The following is a 25,855-nucleotide window of genomic DNA, read 5'->3' on the forward strand; positions in this document are numbered from 1 at the left end:
CAGATCCCTGCAATCAGTGGTAAAGTCCAGAGCAAGGAAGACTTGCATTTGATGCAGGAGGATTAGGTTAGGTAATATTTAAGCAAACTGAACACAGGTCTATGGGACCTGATGGATACCCTTATGAGTGCTGAGGGAGTTAGCTGCTGTTATTGCAAGGTCACTCTCAATAATCTTTGAAAGGTCATGGCTATTGAGAGAGGATGCTGAGGACTGGAAGAAAGCAAATGTCACTTCTGCCTGTAGAAAGGGCAAGGAGAACCTGGGGAACTACAGGCTGGTCAGTCTCACCTCAAACCGTGGGAATGTAATGGACATCTTCCTGCGAACCATTTCGAAACACATCAAGGACAAGAAGGTGATTGGTTATAGTCAGCATGGATTTATGAAGGGGAAATCATGCTTAACCAAACTGATAACCCTCTGTGATGAGATGACTGTCTTGTTAGATGAGAGGAGAGCAGTGTATGTTGTCTATCTCAACTTCAGTAAGGCTTTCAGCACTGTTTTTTATAACTTCATTATAGACAAACTGATGGAGCGTGGGCTGGATAAGTGGACAGTAGAGGTGGATTGAAAACTGGCTGAACTGCTGGGCTCAAAGGTTTGTGATCAGTGACACAGAGCCCAGCTGGAGGCCAGTATCCCAGGGGCTGATGCTGGGTGTAGTCCTATTTAACATCTACATTAATGATGGGACAGAGTGCACCCTCAGTGTATTTACAGATGATACAAGACTGGGAGGAGAGGTTGCTAAACCAGGTAGTTGTGCTGCCATTCAGAAGGATATTGACAAGCTGGAGAAATAGGCAGACAGGAACATCATGAAGTTCCGAAAAAGGAAATGCAAAGTCCTGCATCTGGTGAAGGCCCTGTGCTCCACAGCACACAGGAGGCTGACCAGCTGGAAAGCAGCTTTGTAGAAACATACCTGGGGATCCTGGTAGACAGCAAGTAGAACATGATCCAGCAGTGTGGTCTTGTAGCAAAGGTGGCCAATAGCACCCAGGCTGCATTAGGGAGAGTGCTGCCAGCAGATCAATGGAGGTGATCCTTCCCCTCTACTCAGCATTGATGAGACGACATTAGGGACATTGTGTCCAGTCCTGGGCATCTCGGTACAAGAGAGATATGAACACATTGGAGCAAGTCCAGCAAAGAGCCACTTTAAGATGATTAAGGGACCGGAACATATATGAGGACAGGCTGGGAGAGCTGGGATTGTTTACCATTGTCAAGAAGATAAAGCTGAGGGGGGTGGGTCTTATCAATGTGTATAATTACCTGATGGAAGTGTGTAAAGAAGACGGAGCCATGCTCTTCTCAGTAGTATCCCATGGCAGGACAAGAGGCAGTGAGCACAAATTGAACAATGGTAATTTCCATTTAAACATAAGAAAAAACTTTTTTACTGTAAGGATGATTGAACAGTGCAAGAGGTTGCTCAGAGATGTTTTGGAGTCTCCATCTGTGGAGGTATTCAAAACCTCATTGGGCATTGTCCTGGGCATTCTGCTTTAGCTGACCTTGCTTTGAACAGGGAGGTTGGACTAAACAATCTCCAGAGGTTCCTTCCGACATCAGTGATTCTGTGGGTTTCTTTCTTTTTCTCCCCTTTGACTACCCTCAGTACAGAAAGTATTTCTTAACAGAGTTTAGAATGGGGCCACAAACTGAATTTTGACTGGATCAGTGTCTCTGATTTTTCATAGTACAGCATCTACAAATTGTTTTCACACACATGCATGCGCACGTGTGCACACACACACAAAATGATGAAACTGTATACAGCCCCCTCAACACTGGCATTATCACTGACAGTTGCAGGACATTGACTGGATAAACAGATGACTTCGGTAGTTATTTTCTTTCTTAACAGCTGTATGACATGCCTGGCAGCTTATTTAAGAATGCAGGTCGAAACCTGTTTTGCGTATGGGTTTCAGTGTCACCCTGTCATAACACAACTTACATGCTAAATAATTTAGGACTCTGCCTTATAATTTGCTGCTTGCTATATCCTTTGTGTATTTTCATTAAAGTTTGTGTTTCATCCTCTTCCATTCCTTCCCCACAGCAACTTGATATTACTTATCTGTGTTAAAATTTTGAAATTGATTTACCAATAACTTCAACACAATAGTTACCTTAAAATGTTAATATTCTCACAGCTACCACTTGAGCTACCATTCTTTTTCATGTTTGTTTCCACTTCCTTAAACCCATCATGAGGGTCTTCTATTAACTTTCTCTGATGGTTCATCCTCACAAAACAGCACTGTAAGTCATGTTTTATTGTCCTTGCCAAGACAGTGTTGTAAGCTTTAAATGCTTAAGACTAGATGTTCAGGAGTGTAAGTATTCTCTGAAAGAAAATGATTTTCCCATTTTTCTGAAGGCAAATACCAGTAGTTTGTCAATGTTTGTTTATTAAACCCAGTAGGCCTATAGAACATGTATGGGGGGGGGGTGTTAGGAAATTAAGGTTTCTTATGACCATGCATGCACACTACTGTTCAAGAAACTGCTTACAAAAGACAATCGAGGCACCCCCAGCTGGGGCGAGGGAGAGGGGGAGAGCAAACCCAGCAACCTATAATTCTAGATGGTAACTCTGTTCTGATTTTAAGCTTTATCATTTTCTGTTAGCAGACTGTAGAAGACTTCAAAGAGACAACAAAATTTCTTGCACCCTTCTTGACACATGCAACTCTTGAACATGAGAAGCCTAGTTGTTTTTCATGTTCTTCCTTTTTGTTTTCCTCCCAAGTTTCCTCGGGATCACAGTGATCCAGCATTTCTCAGAGATTTTCAGAATGTAGAATGTTTCTTGCATCACAAGATAAATGTATTAGAGATGACATTCTACTTTTTCATGTTTATGCAGCTTTTTACCTGTTTCTGACTTCAATACTCTTGTGGAGACTGCAGTAAAATGTTTATAAGAAGGAAGAAAAATGCGTGTGCTGTAAGTCATCTCACTAATGTGATGTGGCTTCTGGAAACTTTTTGGAAGAGATGTGGGACAAAAGCCTGTGTTAAGCAACTGTATGATCTTTTATAGTTCAGGGGTCTGTATTGCACTTGTATCAGTTAATTTGGTGAATAATCAGAACTATGTACTCCAGTCAATTCATTGTGCAGTGAAGGTGTATTTTCATTGAGAAATACATGCATTTTAATTACCTTGACTACAAAATCAATTTGTAAGCTGCTGCATTAAAATTGCAGTTAAGTGCTTTTTGAAGATGTGACATCAATTTTTTTTCTCCGCAAGCTTGTCTGCTACTCGTAAAAATCCTGGGGAGAAGACTACTTGACAAGAAAATACTAACTATGGCTGAAACTTATCAGGATTCTTAATTTGGCATGTATTTGTAGCTTGCAACATTCTTTTAGCACAGTTTAGTTCCAGTAAAAGTATGTCTGAAAACCACAGGCTCTGTATTGCGCAAAATACGGATGCTTGATTATTCAGTGGTGATTCATTAGTGACTATTCCGTGGCGACATTGCCTCTAAAGCTGTACAGCTGTATTTATCGTGTGTTTCTCCTGGATATAGCTGCTTATTGTGGCAGAGATTTCTGGAAATCTTGTTTTCATATTGCACATGATATTTCTTTTACGTTTTTTAGATAGCTTATACCTTACAATATCAACCCTACTAATAAATGTTCTACAGAACATTACTGTTTTGATTGAAAGGGGTCTGTGTGTATCTCTACATATGAAAGTTATGCATAAACAACTGCTATATTATTTTAGGCCTAAAATAGAAAGTGGTAGGTAGTTGATTGGGCAATTAAGTATACATAAGTAGTTAAATATACGTGCATGACTTCCATGTAGACATGCATTTACTTTTGGAGTTAGTTTAAAACAATGCATCAAATTCCAAATTTTTGAACATTGATTACAAACTACTGATGTGTGCACAACATCCATCTCTTTAACACTTCCAAAAAGATGCTCAATCTCTGAAAAACTTAATTCCTACCCCAGTTATGGGAGTGGAAGGTGAGTTGAATTTGCAGCTGTTCATGGCCTTCACAGCTGCTTTGGACTAGTTTGCATAGGAGAGGTGAGCCAATATTCTGAATGGATGTAAAGTGGATTTGAACAGTGTCCATAAAGACCAGTAAATCACTGGCCTGCAGTGCTTCCAGAAGGTCTGGACCATTCAGATGGTACACAGCCACTTCAAACTGACAGAATGCAGGCTGCAGCCAAAAGCTGTTCTTCACCTTTGCCTCTCTGCTCCCTCCACCTGCTATGCAATCCTGCTACCTTGCTTATGTCAAGTATTAAGGTTTTAATTTGCATTTTAATAAATGTCATTAACATTTTAGTTTGCTGGGGAAATATGTTAATTTAGCTAAAGATAATTTGCTTCTCCTTTGTAAATTAACTATTAGTGTGTTTTCTTAATTTGCCCATCAGAATGTCATGAAAGACTGCTGCTAGTAAGACTTTCTATGCCACCTGTGTTTGGAAAGCCAACAAAGTGTGTTTTAAAGGCAATTTTTTCACAATAAATACCTACTGGTGATTGTTTTCCATTGATTGCAATGATTTTTAATTACTTTTTTACAAGTATTTTCTTAGCATTTAAATTTAAGCTCACTGGTCTCACTCCTAGCTCCTTCACTTCCCTTTTTTAAAGCTGGACATTCTATGTGACATTTCTGAGCAGGCATTTCTACTAAGCTTAAGAGCATTTTTTTTAAATTAAGTGGCTGATTCTTTTACTTCGTATATTTCTACTTAAAGGATATAATTTGTGCATGGCCTAAAATACTGCTTTGGTTTTAAAAATTCATTACAAAAATGACTCGTTCATTTAAGCTAAATAATTCAACCCCCCACCCTAAGAAAAAAGTGCCTAACAAATTTGCTGCTGGACAGCTGCATGGGTTAAACCTTCCCTTTAATTACTTCTGTCTTTAAAGTTAGGTAAGAAGTAGATGCAGGAATGTATGCTGCTTTTATTTGATTTCTGATGTCTTGGAAAAATCAGAAAATCTATATTTGCGAATAGATTAAGAGGATGAAACAACTTATGCCGGCAATTTGCTTTTCTGTGTAACATTATGGCAAGAAATGGGGCTAATGGGAATAGTGAAATAAATGGAAATTTAGACAGGGAGATTGGAAACCTCTATCGAAGATAATGCTGGATGTGAAACCATGTTATTGGGGGGCATAAACTACAGAGGAAGTGTTGTGGTTTAACCCTGGTAGGCAACTAAGCCCCACACAGCTGCTTGCTCACTACCCCACCAGTGGGATGGGGGGAGAATCAGAAGGGTGAAAGTGAGAAAACGCATGGGTTGAGATAAAGACAGTTTAATAACTAAAAATGGAAGAAAAACAACAACAAAAAGAAAGGGGAAAAAAACCCAAGAAAAACAAATGATGCAAAAGAAAACAATTGCTCACCACCAGCTGACCAATGCCCAGCCAGTCCCCAAGCAATGGCAGCCCCTGCCAGCCTCCACCCCCCAGTTTTATTGCTGAGCACGATGTCATGTTCTGGGATATCCCTTTGGTCAGTTGGGGTCAGGTGTCCCCCCTGTGTCCTCCTTGTGCATCCCCAGCCTACTCGCTAGTGGGTCAGTATGAAAAGCAGAAGAGGCCTTGACCTTGTGTTTGACATTGTGTAAGCACTTTTCCGCAATAACTAAAACATCTTTCTGCTATCAACACTGTTGTCAGCACAAATCCAAAACATAGCCCCACACCAGCTATTATGAAGAAATTTAACTCCATCCCAACCAAAATCAGTGCAGGAAGCTTGAAGAAAAAGTAAGAAACATATTCTGTTTGACAAAGTTGGTAGAAAATTATGCTATTGAAACCAACAAGAGGATGTGTCTGTAGGAGATAATGTTGTTAATTTTAATGAGTATTTTTTCCTGTTGGTTTCTGTTGCCTTATATTTCAGATTAGATAAATCAAATTACCAAATTCTGATACTTCCAGTGAATATATGAAATAGTTTGCGTAAAGCATCTTTAAACTTAGTGTATATAGGAATTACTTCATAATTGCCACGTTCAGCATTTATTAATGCACAGACTTGCTCTTTTCTTGCTTAAAGTTGATTTGGAATGACTTCATAAATTCCAATAAAAATGTAATCTGCAAATAGGCTTCTTGAATGAGAATGGGATTATCAAATTTGAAAAGTAACTGATTCATGGGGAGGGAAGGGAAAATGATGGTATAGTTTCCCTTTCTGCTATAATATGTACTGTCATTATTTTCAAAGGAGTTTTGAAGAAGTCTGATGGATGGGTTGGTTTAGGTTGCTGTGAGCTAGCTATTGCTGTGGAATGTCGTCAAGCATGTAAACAGGTAAGGCTTTCTAATTGTTTTTCTGTGGTTAATGTCAAGTGACGCTATGTGGAATTCATTTATGTGTTACTGTTTATGAACTTCAGGCTTAATGCATTTTGCATCAAAATTAAATTATGACATAAACTGCTTTTAAAATAGCAAAATATGACTAGATACTTACCAGGAAGTACTAATGGTGATAAAGGCCAGCAACCAAATTCCAAAACAAAGAATTTACGTTTTTAAAGTGAATTTTCAATTAAAAAAAGTAAAAAGTTCAGTCTACTGAGATGAAAACCTAGTGGTAGGTTTTTGGGAGGACATTTTTTGGGTATGTATTTTCAACTGTGCTGTAGGACTAGGCTGCTTGCTCTGAATTGATGAGCCTGACGAAGAAATCTTAAGGCTTTAGGGTTAGCTGTGTCATTTTTTACATTCTGATGGCACATTTAATTGCTCAGTAATGAAGATACAGTTAAGATGAAACTTTACTGTGTTTATAACTTTGACACCACAAAAGTTCCCGTGTGAGAGCTGGCGAGCAGGCTGCAGGCATGTCCTAGCACCACTGCATATGGCAAATGGAGATAGTACACTTAGTTTTGCTTTGCAAACAGTAGGCTTGTGATTATTGCTGATGTGCTCTAGTTTGTTACTTCATAGTAATTTCTTAACTGAATCCATAAAGATGTGCAACATTGTGGTTACAGCCCCAAATAGATTTTGTGCCTCTTCAAAGTGGTTTTTGTTCATCAGTTTGTTACTTTGTAGTAATTTCTTAACTGAATTCATAAAGATTCTAAGGCGTTCTTTGGTTATGCTAAACTTAATTTCTTAAATTTTTTTTCTCAAAATCTGTACATGAAAGTTGTTATTTTAAAATAATGCTGAGTGGAAGGTGATGTGTGGCTGTTTCTAAGCTCTCTATTTTTTGCAGTGTAATGTTTAGTGATGCAACATTGTGGTTACAGCCCCAAATAGATTTTTGTGCCTCTTCAAAGTGGTTTTTGTTCAAATAGATTTTTGTGCCTCTTCAAAGTGGTTTTTGTTCATCAGATAGAAGAAAGTTGGTTTTGGTGTTACTGTATCACTGTTTTTGTCAAGTGACAATTTTAAGCATAATAGGTAAATTTAGCAATGACCATTTTATTAAAAATCTGTGAAGCATTTTGTGACCTTAAAAACATCTTCAAAGTCAAAGAGCATGTAATTATTTATCATCATCCTTGTAACTCAGTTTTGGAGCACAGATGTACTTAATATTCACTGTAGTATCTTCAAGGTTACCTGTGTAATCTTAATCTTGGACCAGCAATCTACTGCATATTGTTGCCATGCTGTCCTGGTTTTGGCTGGAATAGAATTAATTTTCCTCCTAGTAGCTGGTATACTGCTGTGTTTTGGATTTAGGATGAGAATAATGTTGATGACAACACTGATGTTTTAGTGTTGCTGAGCAGTGCTTACACTAAGTGAAGGACTTTTCAGCTTCTCATACTGCCCTGCCAGCAGATGAAGCTGGGAGGGGACACAGCCAGGACAGCTGGCCTCAACTGACCAAAGGGATATTCCATACCATGTGATGTCATGCTGAAAAATAAAAGGGGGGGGAGTTGGCGGGGGGGCGGGGAGGTTGCTGCTCAGGGACTGGCTGAGCATCGGGTCAGTAGGTGGTGAGCAATTCCATTGTGCATCACTTGTTTTGTATATTCTTTTATCATCATTATTATTTTCCCTTCCTTTTATGTCCTATTAAATTGCCTTTATCTCAACCCACATGTTTTACCCTTTTTTCCAATTCTGGAGGGGTAGTGAGCGAACAGCTGTATGGTATTTAGCTACCTGCCAGGTTAAACCACAACACATGCAAAAATCAAGATGCTACCTTCACCCAAAACCATATAGTTTAAACTATTTGACAAGAGATGAGCAGTGAGTACACAGAGTAGTGTGGAAAAGAAATGAGGAGTGAGTAAACAAACTGTACTTTTGATGTTCTGAAAAGAAGATAATATGTATCTGTTCCCAAATGCATTTCTTAGCAAAGTTTTCACATTTATCCAAATGTTTAAGTGTTTTCCAGACCTGATAAAAACACCTCCACTTATTGCAATGTCCTATGAAAAGCTGTTAATTTATGATTGTTATACAATTTCTCATTATTCTCAGAATCAGATGCTGTATTGTTTAATTGCAGACTCTGCTGTCTCAGAATCTTGGCTATATTTTGTACTTTAGCTGACTCTGGCTGATACATTTCATATGATTTTCATTTAAACTAAAATACGGATACTTGCCAAACATTAGGGATAATGGAAAATATTTGGATTTTCATTTCGATTCTTGAAACTTGGGGGGGGTTTGGAGGCATTTTGAAGAAGGTGATATGATAGGTCCAAAGTCAGACTTTACCCTGGTATTTTAAATTACTAGAGGGGGAAATAACTAATGTTAGTGGTAATAATAATTTTGAATATCTGTCATGTGAAAAAGGAGCAAGAGGTACTCTATAGAAGAAACTGATCTGCAGTTTGAAGGGAGAATTTCTGCATCTCAGTTTGACAATAGGAACTGTAGGACTGTATGTATAAGAGGGAGGAGAAGGGAAAGAAGCACATAAGTGGTACTGAGCATGCAAAATGGGGAGATTTTTATGCTCATGTTCATCCATTTCCTAAATGTTACCTGTGTTCTGCTCTATCTGGTAAACCTTTCACGAAAACAAAGTTGCTTTGTGTGCTTCCAATATCAACTAACTTGGGGCAGAAATATGAGGTTTTGGTTTTCAATTAAATGTAGTATTGACAGTCATGGTTTCTGCTTTTTTTCTTAAAGCATTACATGGATTCTTTAGATTATTAAAAAAGAACATTTAAATTGATCATGAATCCATGGTTATCACAGTTAGTATAAAGGTAGAATCATCTTTATTTTGCAACATGATTTTATTGTTTTCTACTACAAGTGGAGAAATTTATGTCTTTCAGGCTTCTGCAAAGAATGATGTTTTAAAGGTCTGCAGGAAGGAATATGAGGTATGTGTATATGTGTCTGGATATCTCTTACTAAAAATCAACTGTTTTATAAATTCTGTAAAAAGTATCCTGTAGAAGAGGGAAAGTCCAGTCTTCTTATAGGCGTGTTTCTGCATATACTCATTTTCATCCAAATGTAAATTACCTCTCTTTACAGTTTTTGTAAAAGTACAATAATTTTCTGTAAAAAGGACTTGTCTTTTTTTAGACTTGCATATATCTTAATTTGAATGAAAAAGATGCAACTTTCAAAATGGAAACACGGATTCCAAAAAAGTTTGTTTCATAGGAGTTCTGATGAAAGTTGACATTCATTGTGAGCATTCATTCTGTCAGAAACATTTCAGCTTCTATTGTGGGAGAGTCAGCTTAAAAGTGACCTAAAGAAATAAATTCAGGAAAGAATAACCTTTTAAGTATCGTATCCTAATGTAAATGATTTCAAATGAATAATTTTTTGTAACATCAGTGGAGCTATGAATGTTTGCAATTATTTTGACTTTCTGCTCTTAAAATTAATCGTCAGGATATTTTCAGAAATCTGTCTTTACCTATATTCTTTTTAACACAGTTTGTAGAAATGCTATTCTGCTAGGACTTCTTTTCTTTCAATCTGTTTCTTAATTAAAAGCCAGATTCCTCCTCCCCACTTTCATCTCATTTCCTCCTGCCCTGGATTAGGTAGTCCTGTATAAATTCTGCTCAGTTCAGGATATCAGACAATTCTCTGTTGTCTTGATTTGGGCAGAAGTGTAGTGGGTTTCCCGTTTTCCAGGAAACGTTAAATTGCCTTTTTTTTTTTTACCCTTTTGGTCCTTTTGTCTAAACAACCTACAGAGTATTTTCCTAGACTCTTTGCTGTTGAAGTTAACATAGCTTGTTCTCTTAAAAATTAATTTTCATTTTAAGTAGTTCTGTCTCCTCTTATGCTATGATATGCTATACTGTCAACATCTGTAAGCTTCTCCTCTATTATGCTGGTCTGTTTCCTTCTTTTTTTCTGGATTTCTGCATTGCTGTAGAAGGTTGGCCAATATGGGTTGAAGGAGAACGGGAGAGGAAAGGTAAGAGATTAAAGAATGACTACAAAACGGTGATAGTCATCTTGTTTACTTTTCCTAGTTCTTCTTTTTCCAGTTTTTATCTGGAATTTTGGAAAGTGGGTCCCTCACTCTCATTCAAGAGTGATCTTGCTTTTATTGTACAGAAAACCTTAACTCTTTCTATCTGTGCAACACTAAAAAGAGAAGGAGAGGGAGAAAAATGATGGAAGAAGGAATCAGTCTTCTGGGTGGTGAAGGAGGAAAGAGAACTTTCTTAATGAGCACTAGAATAGTTGATACAGATACTGTGTTTGGGACAGAAATTAAGTATGTGACGTAGTAGATCTTCAGTTATTACAGAACATTGTATGACAATATGTTTTCTTATGTATCTGGGCTTACAGGTACTCATGAAAAATAGTACCTACAATGCTCTCAAGAGATCATCGGTAATATAAAATTCAAGGAAGTTTTGCCTAAGATAGGAGATTCCAAAAAAAACTTTTGGAGGGAACCTGCATTTTTTCACACCCTAGTCATTCTTTCTCCTTATTTAACAACAAAAAAAAATTCTTGGTGCCTTGGTGAATATGTCCTGCTCCCTCTGTAATCTGTAAGTAGCTTCTGTGCCTGTGACTGGTACAATCCTTTGTACTCAGCTGGGTTGGCTGGGGAAGGAAATGAACAACTGGGGAGTGGCTAGTTAAAACTGAAAGAGGTGACTTAAGATCAGGAACAGCCTGTGAATTACATAAATGCAATGTCATACATGCTGTGTTTGTGTTTAAGAATTCATACTTCATTCACTAAAAATGAGGATCCAATTTGAGAATTAGTTTACTATATGGATGCTGGTGCTTGTTCATCAGCTTTCAAGTCTGTTATTGAGGTATTCAATATATAAATACATGACATGTAAGTAAAAACTAGCTGAATTAAGAATGTAAAAGTCTAATTCCCTTTTTGTAAATACTCTCATAGCTTACTGACTTTCACAGCTTGCTTATATGCTTACGTAAGGATTTCCCAGAGGATTTTCACAAGCTGCTTACAGTAGTTGACTGAACTGTGCATAATACTTTTCTGTAATCTTGAGGTTAGGGAAGAAACTTTATGAGTTACCCTTCAGTTACCCACTAGGTTAGTTAGCATGAAGAATGAGGTAAGTCTTCAAGGGTAGCGCACACAGTTCAGAGCAGTGAAAAAACGTGAACACCAAGCAGGAGGTGTCACAAAGTTTGAAGTTGTTAAGCAGAGTCTCAGGTTGTGCAGCAGCAGAATCACTTTAGCATTGATGTGCCAGCTTTTCACAAGATTAATTGAAGATACTTTTTCTGCTGATCATATATTTCTGGATTACTTTTACTGTAAATATTTATGAAGCTTGTGATTCTTCTAATTTGGAGATTTTACACATTTTAGAAATTAATCATGTTGCAATAAGCTATTCATTTTACATCAGTGCATTGAAGATTGCATGTCATATTCAGCATTTTTTTTTTAGTAGCACTGCATGCAGAAATTAAAAAATTTAACACAGTTTGCTGAGTATTTTTGAGTGTTACTGAAATGTACTTTATTTGCCTTCTTTTGAAAGATTTTATGCTGGTAGTCCTTTTTCCCACCTTCTGCTTCGCAGGTGCTCATTTTGTCATCTTCATTTTTTCTCTAGTTCTGTGCATCTCAACTCTTATCTTTCACTGCTTCTTCCAGCTTTCTGCTATCCTGTTCATCTACCTCTAAAAAGAAGGTAGGTAGTAGTCAAAAGAAGAAGAAAAAAGCTGAGACTGTATGGATGCTATGTAGGATTTTCTCTTTTTCCTATTTTTAAAAGCTTTGTGCAAAGTTGAGGTTCATTTTTTGAAAAGACTGCATGGAATACATGCTTGGAGGAGTAACTGAAAATAGTTTATAAAGCTTGAAATAAGCTGTAAAGGCTGTATTATTGTGTTTAAGATCACTTCTTTTTTTCTATGCATGGGAAGGGTAGTAGTAAAATTTCCATTAGATTGCAGCTCTTGAGTCTCTACACTGCATACTGTGAGTTCACGTCTCTGCGCATTGAAGAACTCCATTTCTTATTTCATGTGGACTAAATAAGACATTTGAACTTCTCTAGTTAATTGGCACTGTGAGAGCTTTGCTGCAGCTGAGCACTGTTAACATATGCCATGCGGTCAAAATATAATTAGAAATGTTGCCAGTTATTTAACTTCTGCTCTTAAAAGTATTTTTGACACACAGTAGTAAACACTTTTGATGCCCCTGGGCTGTTTAAAGGTATTTTTGCTCTCTCAGATTTGAGCACTGTTTAGCATAATCTGACTTTGTTTTCTTACAGTTTTTAAATACAGAAACTTCAAATGCAATGCCTGCAGCTTCAAGGGCTGTAGTAGGGATTCAGAAAAGTATCACTGTGCTAAAGTACTGGTTTTTTTTATCTTCTAGTGTTATATGATCCTGCTTTATGCTGAGGTTTTAGTGAATGCTGGCTACTAATTACCCCTTCTGAAAAATGCAGTCAGCAGTTTTTAGCTCGTATCTAATTGTTTGTGTGGATTACTCAGAGACAATAGATTATAACTCAAGGAGCTGTTTCGGAAAAGGTTCCAAAACAGTTTTAATGAACTCCTAAGGCACAAGGCTGTGTGTGGCCTCTGGAAGTACTACTTAATGAATTCAGGACTCTGACCATATACCACATGTTGTAGCTAATACTATTGTCATCTTACCTTCTGGTGCTTTTTGTCTCTATTCTCTACTTTTCAAAGAAGGTTGATAGAACACACAATGATCTTGACAAAATTTAAGGTGCGGTGATCTTGCTCTACCTTGCTGTGCAAGGTTCTCACTTCTTTACTGATTTACGTATTTGAGGAAAATCTTTGCCTTGTTAATTAGTGTAAGTTTTTAAAGTTCTTAACAGATGTGCACCATCATTTGAAACTTCAGCTGACTCCACTAAACATTAGTATGTTACCTTCTGACTTTATCTTCTGTTCATAAATTTGAAGATTAAATTAAGTCAAGGAGATATTAACAGGACTTTCATTGCTGTTCTAATAGAGTGAAGCATTTTGTTTCCTAGCATATTTGTTAGCTGTAGGTAATACTTCTAAATTAAGATGGCCTTAACTGGATAAGATCTATATGCAAATATTTGACATGGTTAGGTTGCCCAAGACAACAGTACTAAACTTATTTTTCTGCCAGAGTTAGTAGAATACAGATACCATGATAATCTTTAGGGAGGAAAATAATCTTTGATTTTTAGCAAAATACTCTCAATTCTGGTGTGAAAGAACAGCTTCGCTGTCACTTTTCATTCAAGATACAAGAGGCAGCCATTTATAATAAATGTGCTTATAATATGAAAGCATGCCTTACAATGCAGAAAACTTCTTCCTTTAGCAAAATGTCCTGCTCTATTTGTATTTGTGTGCATTCATTTTGGTTTTTGAGCCGTTACCTGCAGCTGATGAGCTCCAAAAAGAGCGAAACCAGTTAGGTCCTGCAGTACTGGCTAAAATCTTTCTTTAAGGAGCTTCTGGTGAGGAGTATTGGACAATATTCTCTGCTGGATAAACTTCAGTTGCCTTTTTCAATTCCCTAACACCAAAAGATCTTTGAGGCTGTTTTCTTTAAGGCATACATGGTTGTGTTGCCTGTGTCAGCCGGCTACTTTCCATTCCTTCTGCTTGTAGTCTCATAATCACCAGTTTCAGCAACATTTGGTTTTTAAAAAAGAGAAGTCTGAAAGGCAAGATCAATAGACAAGTAAAACAAATCATTGTGTTTTATGAGTTTTGATATTGCCATCTTTGTTCACTTAATATTTTGTTCACAAGTTGAAAATGGAGTATCAGACAGTATGTGTGTACAGTATTGCCTTTTTATCCTCATTTTCCCAGATCTTGATGACTTAGTTCTTCCTTTAAAGAGAACACCCTTTTCTGCTCTTTCGTTTTTTGTGGGATTTGCTTTGTTTTGTTTTTCCTCACCTGTATCTCTGTTTTATCTTTCGCTTTGTTTTCGATGTCTTTCTCTTCTGACAGTTCACTAGCAGATTCAGAAGGAAGCTTGAGTGGGCAGAAAAGCTGCTGATTCCTTTCTGTGGTGGCTACGGGCACTACAGGTTCATGAAATATGGTGGGTTGCTTGAACAACTCAGTGCAGGTGAAGTTCTTCCTGTTCCTTCCTGCAACTGCTCTTTTTCTACACACATTCCCTCCCACTGCTTGCCATACAAATATACTTCTCCTTACCATACTCTGCCTCTGGCATCTGGCAGGTCCTTCTAAAAGATGGTCTCTAAAAGGTTATTCTATTCTATTCTATTCTATTCTAACTTAGTATTATACCTGTTGAAATTGCTGATTTAAAATCCTAGGAGATGAGAAAAAGGAGTTTTCAGCAGGGTTACTGAGAAAAATAAGGTTACGAGAAGATTATTAGTGTCAGAGCTAGTGTAAAGGTATTGTGTATACAAGAGTATATAGCTGGGAACAGGGAGAGAAGAGTTGAAAACAAGGTGAAAAAGAGAATTAGGATCACCTCTTAACAGAAAAATGAGCATTATTACAGTGATTCAGCAGTCTGTGGAACTATAGTTTCAAAGTACAGAAAGAAGATTTATTATCTGTTTAGGGCATCCTGCCTGTATAAGATTGCTGTGCAAGATTGCTGTAAGAAGATAATTTTGTCTCAACCTGAGCCCTTCTTTAGAGGAGGAATATTGGTAGATGCTGTAATCTTCTCAACATTCTTCTCTGTTTTGTGTGTAGTTACAAACTGCAGACTGAGCTGTGACAATGTTATACCTGAACTGCATATTAATAACTTTTTTGTAACATTCAACTTTTAAGTAACATGACAATTTTTAGCTGAGTTTATAGCAGCATTACATCATGATTCTAAGTATTTTTTGTGCTAACAGGGTCACGTACCTAGGTATAACCATGACAGACAGACTTTAGCCTTTTCAGGAGCCTCTGCTGTCCCAGTGCATTAATTAATAAAGCTGCAGTGATGCTTGCTACCTGGCTGGTTTGTATGCCATGTTCTAGTGCTTGATACAGCGTGGGTGTGGAGAAGTCTAATTTCAGCAGCTTCTGAGGACAATCAGTTTTGCGTCAGAGTGATGTTGTGTATGGCAGTTACTGTCTGGCAGTTGTTTCTTTTTTTATACACAGAAGGTCCCAAAGAAACCAGGTGGCCACATTGAAACAGTGGCTTTCTGATAACCATTGTCTGGCATCCATAGAAAAGGATGTATGGTGCTATAAAAATGACATGAGCCTTTAGGCAACAGTATAAATCTTCTTCACAGATGTAGGATGGTGATTCTGTCTACATGTTCTGTTTCCATGAGCTCTTTTGTCCCTCTGTGTTACACAGATGAATGGGTGACAGGATTTGCTTTGTGGGTAAAGAGGGAAAATCTGAAGTGAATCACATGAAAACTTGCTGCTGGGATGAGGAATGTTGCTGTAAATTCATTCTCAGTCTCAGAGAAATTATACAGTATCTGTGCTCATGTGAGAAAAGATACAGAATTTGGTGGAGGATATTAGAAAAATGAAAATAAAATGACTGAATTGTTACTTTGTGGGGTTTTGGGTGTTGTTTTTTGTAAGGCAGACTTTTGAGTTTTTGTGTGAGGTGTTCTCAATAGACCTGTGCTTTCATTCATGATCACTAAAATTATAGGTAGCTGGTGTTCATGGAAAACTAACTTACATTTTCAAGTTAAATTTGTGTTTATTCTCTTAGGGCCATTATTTCAGTGCCACATCTGCCATGTTTACCCATAGTTTAAATTAATTTCTGACTGTAAATAGAAGAAAACAATGCTGCTCACTAGACTATTGGGACTGTCCTCTTTAAAATCTTGCATTTGACTTAACATATTTCACTATCTAAAAATATATTATCCAAAAGATGATACAATTGTGAGACTGTAGAAAACAGGATTGTGGCACTATGATTTACATGGCATAAGGGCTAATTGGTGAGTTGGAACTTGTTATTTAATTACAGCATAAAATAAAATCATTAATGGCATGATGCAAACTGAAACATCAAGGCTTGAGGCTTTTCAAAACTAAGTTAAAATGTGAGTCTTCCATCTTTTGGTACAGTAAATAATTCTTTTGGCTCTTCAGATTTTTGTCAGAACTATGTCTATGCAGCAATGCCAATTCATTTGAATGCTAATTCACACACAGAGAGCCGATCTAAGTTCTGGTGTGCTTACTCTTAAATGAACAACAGAAAGGAGGATGAAGATAGCTATGAAAATGATGAACAACATTTAAAAAAGAACCATGTTTTAACTTGGGTACTTACAAAACTTTCATGAGGAAAAAAAAAATTAAAAAGGCAAAGTGGGATTGTAGAATTCTCCAGTTCTCTAGTGGAATACATGTGCTTAATGAGCAGCCCTTCAACAATCTAGGAAGTTATTTTGGTGTCGGGTCTGGTGTCAGGATTTAAGATGTCTCTGAAGGTGAGTAGGTAAGGGAAAGGGTGCAGAAAGTGTGGGTTATATGCTGAAGCTGTGTAGTAGAGATGAGACTGCCTGTTTGTGCTGCTGCTGTGAAGAGAGAGATGTTCTGGATTTACCCTTCCCTGTTCGTCTTAGCTGAACACAAGCAAGCTGCTTGAGAGGAAATCTTCAGCATTCAGGTGTTGTAGTCACTGGTATTTTTATGAGTTAGCCAGTGGGAGATTCGATCACTTTGATATTTATTTTGCTTTTCTCTGTAATCCTACCTAGACTGTAGGGAGGGTAATAAGGATTCTGCCAAAACAAATTAATTGACTCAAATGATCTCTGAGAAAAAAGCAAGTAGAGAATATGAATTGAAAAACAAACTCCTGCACTCTAAACAATCTCTAAGACAAAAAGAAAAATAAAAACATCAAGATGATTCCTAACGTGTTTGTATTTTCTTCACTTTAAAAATGTAAACTTTTATCTGTTTGCAGCAGTACAAATTTTCACAAAAATACCCCAAAGATTATTGGGATACCCACTTTTCTACAATGCAGTAAATACTGGTAACTAACTTAGATGAAGAATCTAGTGAGCTACTGAGATACTTTAGGTCTGCATTTTGAGGTCTCTTCCTTTTGTTATGGGGAGGTAGTAGCACATCTGATGTTTTGCTGTACTGAAGCACGATTTTAATCCCACATTACGTTTGTGGATCAGTATGACAGTGTTTCTGTTTTCTTCTCTAGGTGCTGTGTAAAATACAAATTTGTTTAATGATGGGTATAGTGGAAATGAAGGAAGTCGGGAACTTTATGAAGATGGGGATTGTGTTTTGTCACTATGTTAACATATTTCATCACTTTTTATAATCTGATGTTCTGACAAGTGTAGAGGTCAGATGTGGAGGGGGTTCAAATTTCTCTTTTTCACAATTGCTTAATTCTAAAGTCTTTGATAATTGGCAACTACATTTTGGAATTTCAACTGCATGACTTCATCTTTTCATAGAGTTCTGGAACGCTTGTATGTGGTATCTATTTTTTTAGGAATCACAGAATCACAGAAATGTGGTTTTTCACTGTGGGAAAGACTGTGGTTGGTTTGGGCAAGAGTTCAGTAGTCTTGAGGGAAATGATTCCGCCCCTCTACTCCACGCTGGTGAGACCCCACCTGGAGTCCTGCATCCAGCTCTGGAGCCCTCAGCACAGAAAGACATGGGCCTGTTGGAGAGGGTCCAGAGGAGGGCCACAACAGTGATCAGAGGGGTGGAACACCTTTCCTATGAGGACAGGCTGAGAGAGTTGGGGTTGTTCAGCCTGGAGAAGAGAAGGCTCCAGGAAGACCTTATTGCAGCCTTCCAGTACTTAAAACAGGGCTTATGAGAAAGATGGGGACAGACTTTTTAGCAGGGCCTGTGGCGCTAGGACCAAGGGGTAACGGTTTCAAACTAGAATAGGGGAGATTCAGACTAGATATAAGGAAGACATTTTTCACAGTGAGGGCGGTGAGACACTGGCACAGGTTGCCCAGAGAGGTGGTAGATGCCCCATCCCTGGAAGCATTCCAGTTCTGGCTGGATGGGGCTCTGAGCAACCTGATCTAGTTGAAGATGCCTCTGCTTCTTACCAGGGGGTTGGAGTAGCTGACCTTTAAAGGTCCCTTCCAACCCAAACTATTCTATGATTCTATGATTGCTGTGCGGATTAGAGTCCTCTGAAACAAAACAGCAGGGTGTATGTGTTTCCCTCCTTCTGTCAATTAACATGTTGTATGTCCCCCAGATGTACCTTTTGGCTGCAGTTTGAGGTAGTTGATAGTATGCTTTAGCTTTCAAGGTATATTGTTGTTGAGTTAGTTTTTGAGATTTTCTATTTGCATGTGTGCATCTGTGCTGAGTTCTTTTTTTCACATAGAATCTTTAAAATCATTGTCATAACAAAAACCATTTTGGGACATCCTATTATAACATGCTGTTTCTGAATTAGTCCAAGAAAGTCTTCCTATTTACTTGCTTGAATATTTATCTATTTTATTTCGAGTGCACACAGAACTCAGGTTACCCCTGATCTTTTAATTTACTGCTTTCCGTGTTTATGTATGGTGTTTTTGTTTTAATCCTATCTAATTGGAACAAATAATAACAAAGTTAGTTTTATTAGGTCATCATAAGAAATGACTTGACACTTAAGTCTGGAGTCCTGCATCCAGCTCTGGAGCCCTCAGCACAGAAAGACATGGGCCTGTTGGAGAGGGTCCAGAGGAGGGCCACAACAGTGATCAGAGGGGTGGAACACCTTTCCTATGAGGACAGGCTGAGAGAGTTGGGGTTGTTCAGCCTGGAGAAGAGAAGGCTCCAGGAAGACCTTATTGCAGCCTTCCAGTACTTAAAACAGGGCTTATGAGAAAGATGGGGACAGACTTTTTAGCAGGGCCTGTGGCGCTAGGACCAAGGGGTAACGGTTTCAAACTAGAATAGGGGAGATTCAGACTAGATATAAGGAAGACATTTTTCACAGTGAGGGCGGTGAGACACTGGCACAGGTTGCCCAGAGAGGTGGTAGATGCCCCATCCCTGGAAGCATTCCAGTTCTGGCTGGATGGGGCTCTGAGCAACCTGATCTAGTTGAAGATGCCTCTGCTTCTTACCAGGGGGTTGGAGTAGCTGACCTTTAAAGGTCCCTTCCAACCCAAACTATTCTATGATTCTATGATTGCTGTGCGGATTAGAGTCCTCTGAAACAAAACAGCAGGGTGTATGTGTTTCCCTCCTTCTGTCAATTAACATGTTGTATGTCCCCCAGATGTACCTTTTGGCTGCAGTTTGAGGTAGTTGATAGTATGCTTTAGCTTTCAAGGTATATTGTTGTTGAGTTAGTTTTTGAGATTTTCTATTTGCATGTGTGCATCTGTGCTGAGTTCTTTTTTTCACATAGAATCTTTAAAATCATTGTCATAACAAAAACCATTTTGGGACATCCTATTATAACATGCTGTTTCTGAATTAGTCCAAGAAAGTCTTCCTATTTACTTGCTTGAATATTTATCTATTTTATTTCGAGTGCACACAGAACTCAGGTTACCCCTGATCTTTTAATTTACTGCTTTCCGTGTTTATGTATGGTGTTTTTGTTTTAATCCTATCTAATTGGAACAAATAATAACAAAGTTAGTTTTATTAGGTCATCATAAGAAATGACTTGACACTTAAGTATTTATTTGAAGTTTTCTGGCTTGTAACACTATTTTTGTTTTGATTTCAGAATGCTCTCTTTAGTTGTATTAACAGAAATGAAAGTAAGTATGTAAAGAATAGTTTGTCTTTTTGTTTTTCTTTTATATCATTCTATCTTTTTTTCTCTAAAACGTAAGTAATTCCATGGGTGTACATATACACAAATCATATGGATTCAGTTCCATAGAAGGACAAACCACATGAATATATTTTCTTGATCAAATGATAAGGGGATTGGCCTGTTCATATAATTTATATCAGTTTTTAACTTGGGTATATGTGTGGTTTTTCTGTCCTATTTTCATGATTGCTTAGAAGCTCATTTTTTCCTTCTGTTTTGTTCATTTGATGAGTGTTAAGTAACAAAATTAAAAGCATAAATGAAATCTTGCACCATGCAAGTGTTTTGTTGCCTGATGTCTGTCTATATTAAATGAAATGAGTGTCTCAGAGTTAATTCTAGTAAAAGTATTTCTCAAGAAATGCATATCTAATAACATATACAAAATGAGTGGATCACGATACCATCTGTCCGTTTTTTTAAATTACTTTTAGGATACTACTCATATTTATTTGTTTACTATTAATATTTGCCTAATAATTCAGTTATAGGACGAGTCTGGTTAGCTTAAGAACAAAACAGCTGAAGGTAAAATTCAGCTTCCTTGCTGGTGTCTTGAACTTGAGTTCAAGATGGCTTTAGGGACTCTTTTTCTCCAGCGAAAAAACCAAATGTAATTTGGCTAGTTACAGATATTCCCAGTCATTTTGTAGACAGAGATTATTTTAATAGAGCACAGAAGAATTTCTTCTTTTTTTTTTCACAGTAATACCTTGAGCATCATTGTGTGTAGTACAGACATGCTCATTTCTCATTTCTCTGTGCAGGAAGCCATAGATTTTCTGTTGTTTGTTTGTTTCCCCAGTGGGGTCAGTCTGTTGCAGTTATGCAGGTCATCATACAAACTGTCGGGAATATTGTCAAGCAATTTTTCGGACAGACTCTTCTCCTGGTCCTTCACAAATTAAAGCAGTTGAAAATTATTGTGCATCTATTAGCCCTCAGCTTATACACTGTGTGAACAACTACACACAGTCATATCCAATGAGAAATCCTACAGACAGTAAGTATAAAAAATCCTTCTTTACTGAAAGTTATAAAGTTATAAGAAACACTGAAAATGTTTGAGCATTGTATGTACTTTTTATAAAAAATGTTTTGTATGTCTATTGTATAAATTGTATTAATATATTTATGTATTATAATTGTAATTATATGAATTTATATAATGATAATTTTTGTTTGTAGGTGCATTGTTTATTTATATTTATTTTTTTAATTCTACATATTGGTGATTTTTATTTTTCCAGAGGTGATTCGGTTTGCATTTAAAAGAAGCAATGTTATTTGAGATTACTGGGTGGGGGGCAGGGGAGGCCTCCTTGTAGCACTTTTTCTCTGAGGGCTATTATGTCATGCATCTTGGTTGTTGTTGTATGCTTGATCATTAACTATTTTTAATTTTTTAACAGGTTTGTATTGCTGTGATAGAGCAGAAGACTATGCATGTCAGACTGCTTGTAAAAGAATTCTAATGTCAATGAAAACAGAGCTTGAAATTGTTGATGGACTTATAGAAGGCTGCAAAACAATGCCTCTCCCTCAGGATCCACTTTGGCAATGTTTTCTTGAGAGTTCAAGATCTGTTCACCCAGGAGTCACCGTGCACCCTCCACCTTCAACAGGCCTCGATGGAGCTAAGCTCCATTGCTGTTCTAAAGCAAATTCTTCCACATGTAGGTCAGTATCTCTCCACCCTCATTTCCAGTTGTGAAAATGCTTCAGAAGTTGTCTCATATCAGGCCTTTGCCCAAACCCTAGGTACATCAAATAAAGAGTTCTGTGAATTCTTAAAAAAAGTACAGGTTTAGGTAATCAGATGGGTACCACATTCTATCCGATACTTACTTTGTATCTCAAAAAATACTGTTCCGTAAGAGGAATCACACTTTTCTCACTTTTAGCACTGGCTTTTTATAGTAGACACACTAAGTGAAAGAAACCTATACCTTACTTGTGGTTGTCGTAGCCAATATTGCAACAAGATGAAGAGGCCTTAATCAGATGCTAAAGAGAGCCAAGGGGACAATGAACTGCACAAACTCTCAAGTACCTGGTTGCTCTTGTTAAAACCTTAGCAGTATTCCTTCCTAGATGCTATTCAGATTTTTGTCCATGAAAAATAATTTAGGTTATTTAATAATAAAATAATGGAACTAACTATTCCAACATTTAAAAATAAAGGTTTTTCAGTAAATAGTTGCACACTTGCAAATAACTGTAATTGGAGCATTTTTAGTTTAGAGTGGTTATCTGTCCACCTTAAAAATAGATCATTATTGCATTTTAAATGCATCAATATGTCGAAATAAGTTGCAAACATTGATTTTTGAGGTGTTGCTTCCTTTTGTATCAAAGTGTCCAGTAACAAAACAACAGATCCTGAATGCAGCTGGATCTTACAATGAGTTTAGTAGTAGAGCCCTGGAGTTACACTATTCCTTAGAACATGGTAGCATAGGGCAGTTGATATAATATCTTTTAGTTGCTTGCTTTGACAGTGAGTTCTAAAAATGGATCCTTCCTTCATGTTTTTAATATACAGTAGGCTTTAAGAGTACAGTGAAGTTCCATACCTTCAAGTGGGATGGGAACATTTGTAGTTTGTAGTATATTGCTGTGAACAAAATGGCTTGGGTATTGCTGTCACCAGGAAACATCTCAAACACAAGCAGCAGTGTACAACAGTACCCCTGTTTCAAACATCAGAGCAAAAGAAGAAATGTATTTTGCCTGCCAGTCATTTCTGTAGGTGGAGAAGGTGTGATTTGAAGTTGAAGGATGGGATTAGTTCTTGTTCATTATCATGTCAACATAGATTTTTTTACAAGTAAAATTAGCTGGGATAGTTCTCACCTCAAAGTCATTGGTTCAGGTTTCCAACTATTACATTTTTACCGGATATTGCAGTTTTATATTCTGATTTGTTTCAGTCTTACTAGCTTAAAGATTTTCTAGCATTCTTCAGTAAACTGGAAAACTTAGAAAACAGTGGTGTTATTTTCTTTGAGCACAACATTTGGATACGCTTGCAGACTTTGTGGGCAATAATACAGTATTATACAGTGTGTAGGCTGTTGTGATCAGCAAAGAAACAGTAGCCTCTTGCTATATCTGAACGACTTCTGTTCTTCTGGTTTTCTTTTTTCTTTTTTTTTTTTTTCTTTTTCAGAGAGCTCTGCACTAAACTTTATAGCACGAGCTGGGGCAATTCACAGAGTTGGCAAGAATTTGATCGCTTTTGTGAGTATAATGCAGTTGAAGTTTCCATGTTGACCTGTTTAGCAGATGTACGAGAACCTTGTCAGCTGGGCTGTAGAAATCTTACTTACTGCACTAATTTTAATAACAGGTAGGAGAGAGACACTGAATATTTTATAAAGGAAATCCTGTGCTTTGATTTAAAAAATAAAATAAAATGTTTTTCAAGCTTATTTTGAGATTTTATGTGGCTGTCTTTCTGCAAATATTTTTTAGATAATTTAAAAATAAAGTTTTTCTTTATAATAAATTTTTGTTAATGTATTTAACAACAGACGTAACGGAACTTACAAGAATGAAAGCTAACCCATGAACTTGTAAAATGTCATCAAGTATTAGCAGCATATTCCTCTGTCTTACTATATAGACAAGTAAGCCATGATTACTGGAATGTTGTGTATTATATTACTCTTTTTCAAAATTCCTTTTCTTTGAGACATATTTCTGTGGTTTTATACTCTACAGGGCAAACTGCATGATTTAAAAGTGGTTGTCTGAATTAGTAATTGCAAGGTTACAAATTGAATAGTTTGAGTTTCAAAAAAAATGTTTGAAATTTTATTAGCTATTAGAGATCTTTGGCTTTTCTTTGAAATAATATACAGTGGCATGAATGTTATATGAGTAGTAGAATCGCATATGTGATAGATGCAGCCTGGGCAAATATTAATGATAAATCAACTTGCATTAGTGATTCACCAGGAAATATTTGCACAGATATTCAGGTTATCTAAGATATTTGCTTTTAAGTCAACTTTCTTCAGGTAAGAAAAATTTAAGTGATATTTGATCTGAGAGGTAAAGGTGAGAAGGGATTTTCAGCCTTGAGTCTTAAAGAGCTGATTTTCCTTAAAGACTGAATTCAAATTTATTTTCATCTTGCTTAACTGTGGAAGGAATTAATTTCTTTTGTACATAAAAAGCAAGCCATATCAAGATTGTAGAATTCATATGATGAAAGGTGAAATGTGTGGTGTTTTCTTCTTCTTGTATACATGCTGTATCTTAACCTCTTCTTTTAAGACCAACAGAACTTTTTAGGAGCTGCAATACTCAGTCAGACCAGGGTGCCATGAATGACATGAAGCTATGGGAAAAAGGGAGTATTAAGATGCCATTTATAAATATTCCCGTACTTGATATTAAAAAATGCCAACCAGAAATGTGGAAGGCAATCGCCTGCTCACTGCAGATTAAACCTTGCCACAGCAAATCTAGAGGAAGTATTATCTGCAAGTAAGTACTGTGGGGGCAAAAAGCAGTTTAGATGTTCTGCTAAGGATTTTAATGAGAACTAAAAAGCTGCTATCAGACCGTGTTTGACTTATGTTAGAAAAACATGGCAAGGCAAACATGGAAGGAATATGACCTTGTGTAGTTGCCTTTGAGTGAATCTACATCACTGTAAATGGAAGATGCTGTTGACGAGATGGATGTATATGCTTCCATTGTAAAGTTGATTTCTTTTGGGGGTTTTTTTGGCTTTCAGCGGTGTCTATAAAACCTTCTTTCCTCTTTTTTGATTTTGGGACCTACTGGTGATTTTCAGCTGACAGAACGCTCTGAAAAAAATGAAGTTTATTTTTTAAAAAAATAAATTTTGAAAGGAGGTGATCGGGTAGAAAAGAGACCAGATAATAGTACAGGTACTGAGATAGAGTTCGATCCATATTAGCCATTAGTAAATCAAGGAAATGCTTGATCTTCAAAGATACATGCATATGATGCCATAGCAAAGAAAGATCACCAAGCTCAAAGTAGAGGAAGGTGGTGTAAGCAATAAAGGGACAGAACCCATCTGTGCCTCTGGAGTGTCTGGCAATCCCAAGAGCTGACTGTACTGGAGGCCAAAGTGAACCTAACTGGGAATGAATGGCAAAAGCACCCCATTGTGACTTGCACAGTCTTTGTGTCACAGATTTGTTCCTCCTGTTGTCCCAAAGACGGGTTCTTCCACCCAGTGTGCAGAGAGCCGAAAAACACACGGTGTCAAGATACTTGCTTTTATTCCAAATCTACGCAGAGCTGGGTGCTAGGTGGTGGGTCCACAAAGCTAGCACGCCTCAGTTAACACATGGAAAACATTTATACACTTCAAGCAACAGTTACCAGTATTTTAAAAAGTTGTCTCAGTCACCCTTATTCCCATTGGTTCTAGCAAGCCTCAGCTTCACTTACAGTCACAGTGTCCTTTTTTACTGCACATGCCCAGTGAGGAAGGGGCTTTTGTGAGGAGGGGGCTTTCCCCGCCCAGGGGCAGGTTTCTATTATGTATATTATATGTTAATTACATGTTAATTAGGATAGTTCACTCAAGGTTCAGC

The 25,855-nt window shown here is 37.3% G+C and overlaps 1 protein-coding gene across 1 annotated transcript in view; it reads left to right on the forward strand.

Moving 5' to 3' along the window:
- Window positions 1-25,855, forward strand: part of RECK (reversion-inducing-cysteine-rich protein with kazal motifs) — a gene marked incomplete at its 5' end in the record, with an annotated part of 64,409 nt that overhangs the window by 14,318 nt on the left and 24,236 nt on the right. The window contains 7 exons of the mRNA XM_010283967.1: window positions 6,273-6,358; window positions 9,328-9,375; window positions 20,178-20,211; window positions 21,076-21,273; window positions 21,683-21,950; window positions 23,443-23,622; window positions 24,555-24,767. Of these exons, the coding sequence (XP_010282269.1) occupies window positions 6,273-6,358; window positions 9,328-9,375; window positions 20,178-20,211; window positions 21,076-21,273; window positions 21,683-21,950; window positions 23,443-23,622; window positions 24,555-24,767 (1,027 nt within the window). The remainder of the gene's footprint in view (window positions 1-6,272; window positions 6,359-9,327; window positions 9,376-20,177; window positions 20,212-21,075; window positions 21,274-21,682; window positions 21,951-23,442; window positions 23,623-24,554; window positions 24,768-25,855) is intronic.

This window comes from Phaethon lepturus, unplaced genomic scaffold (assembly GCF_000687285.1).
Source record: "Phaethon lepturus isolate BGI_N335 unplaced genomic scaffold, ASM68728v1 scaffold3563, whole genome shotgun sequence".
NCBI classification, from domain to species: domain Eukaryota; kingdom Metazoa; phylum Chordata; class Aves; order Phaethontiformes; family Phaethontidae; genus Phaethon; species Phaethon lepturus.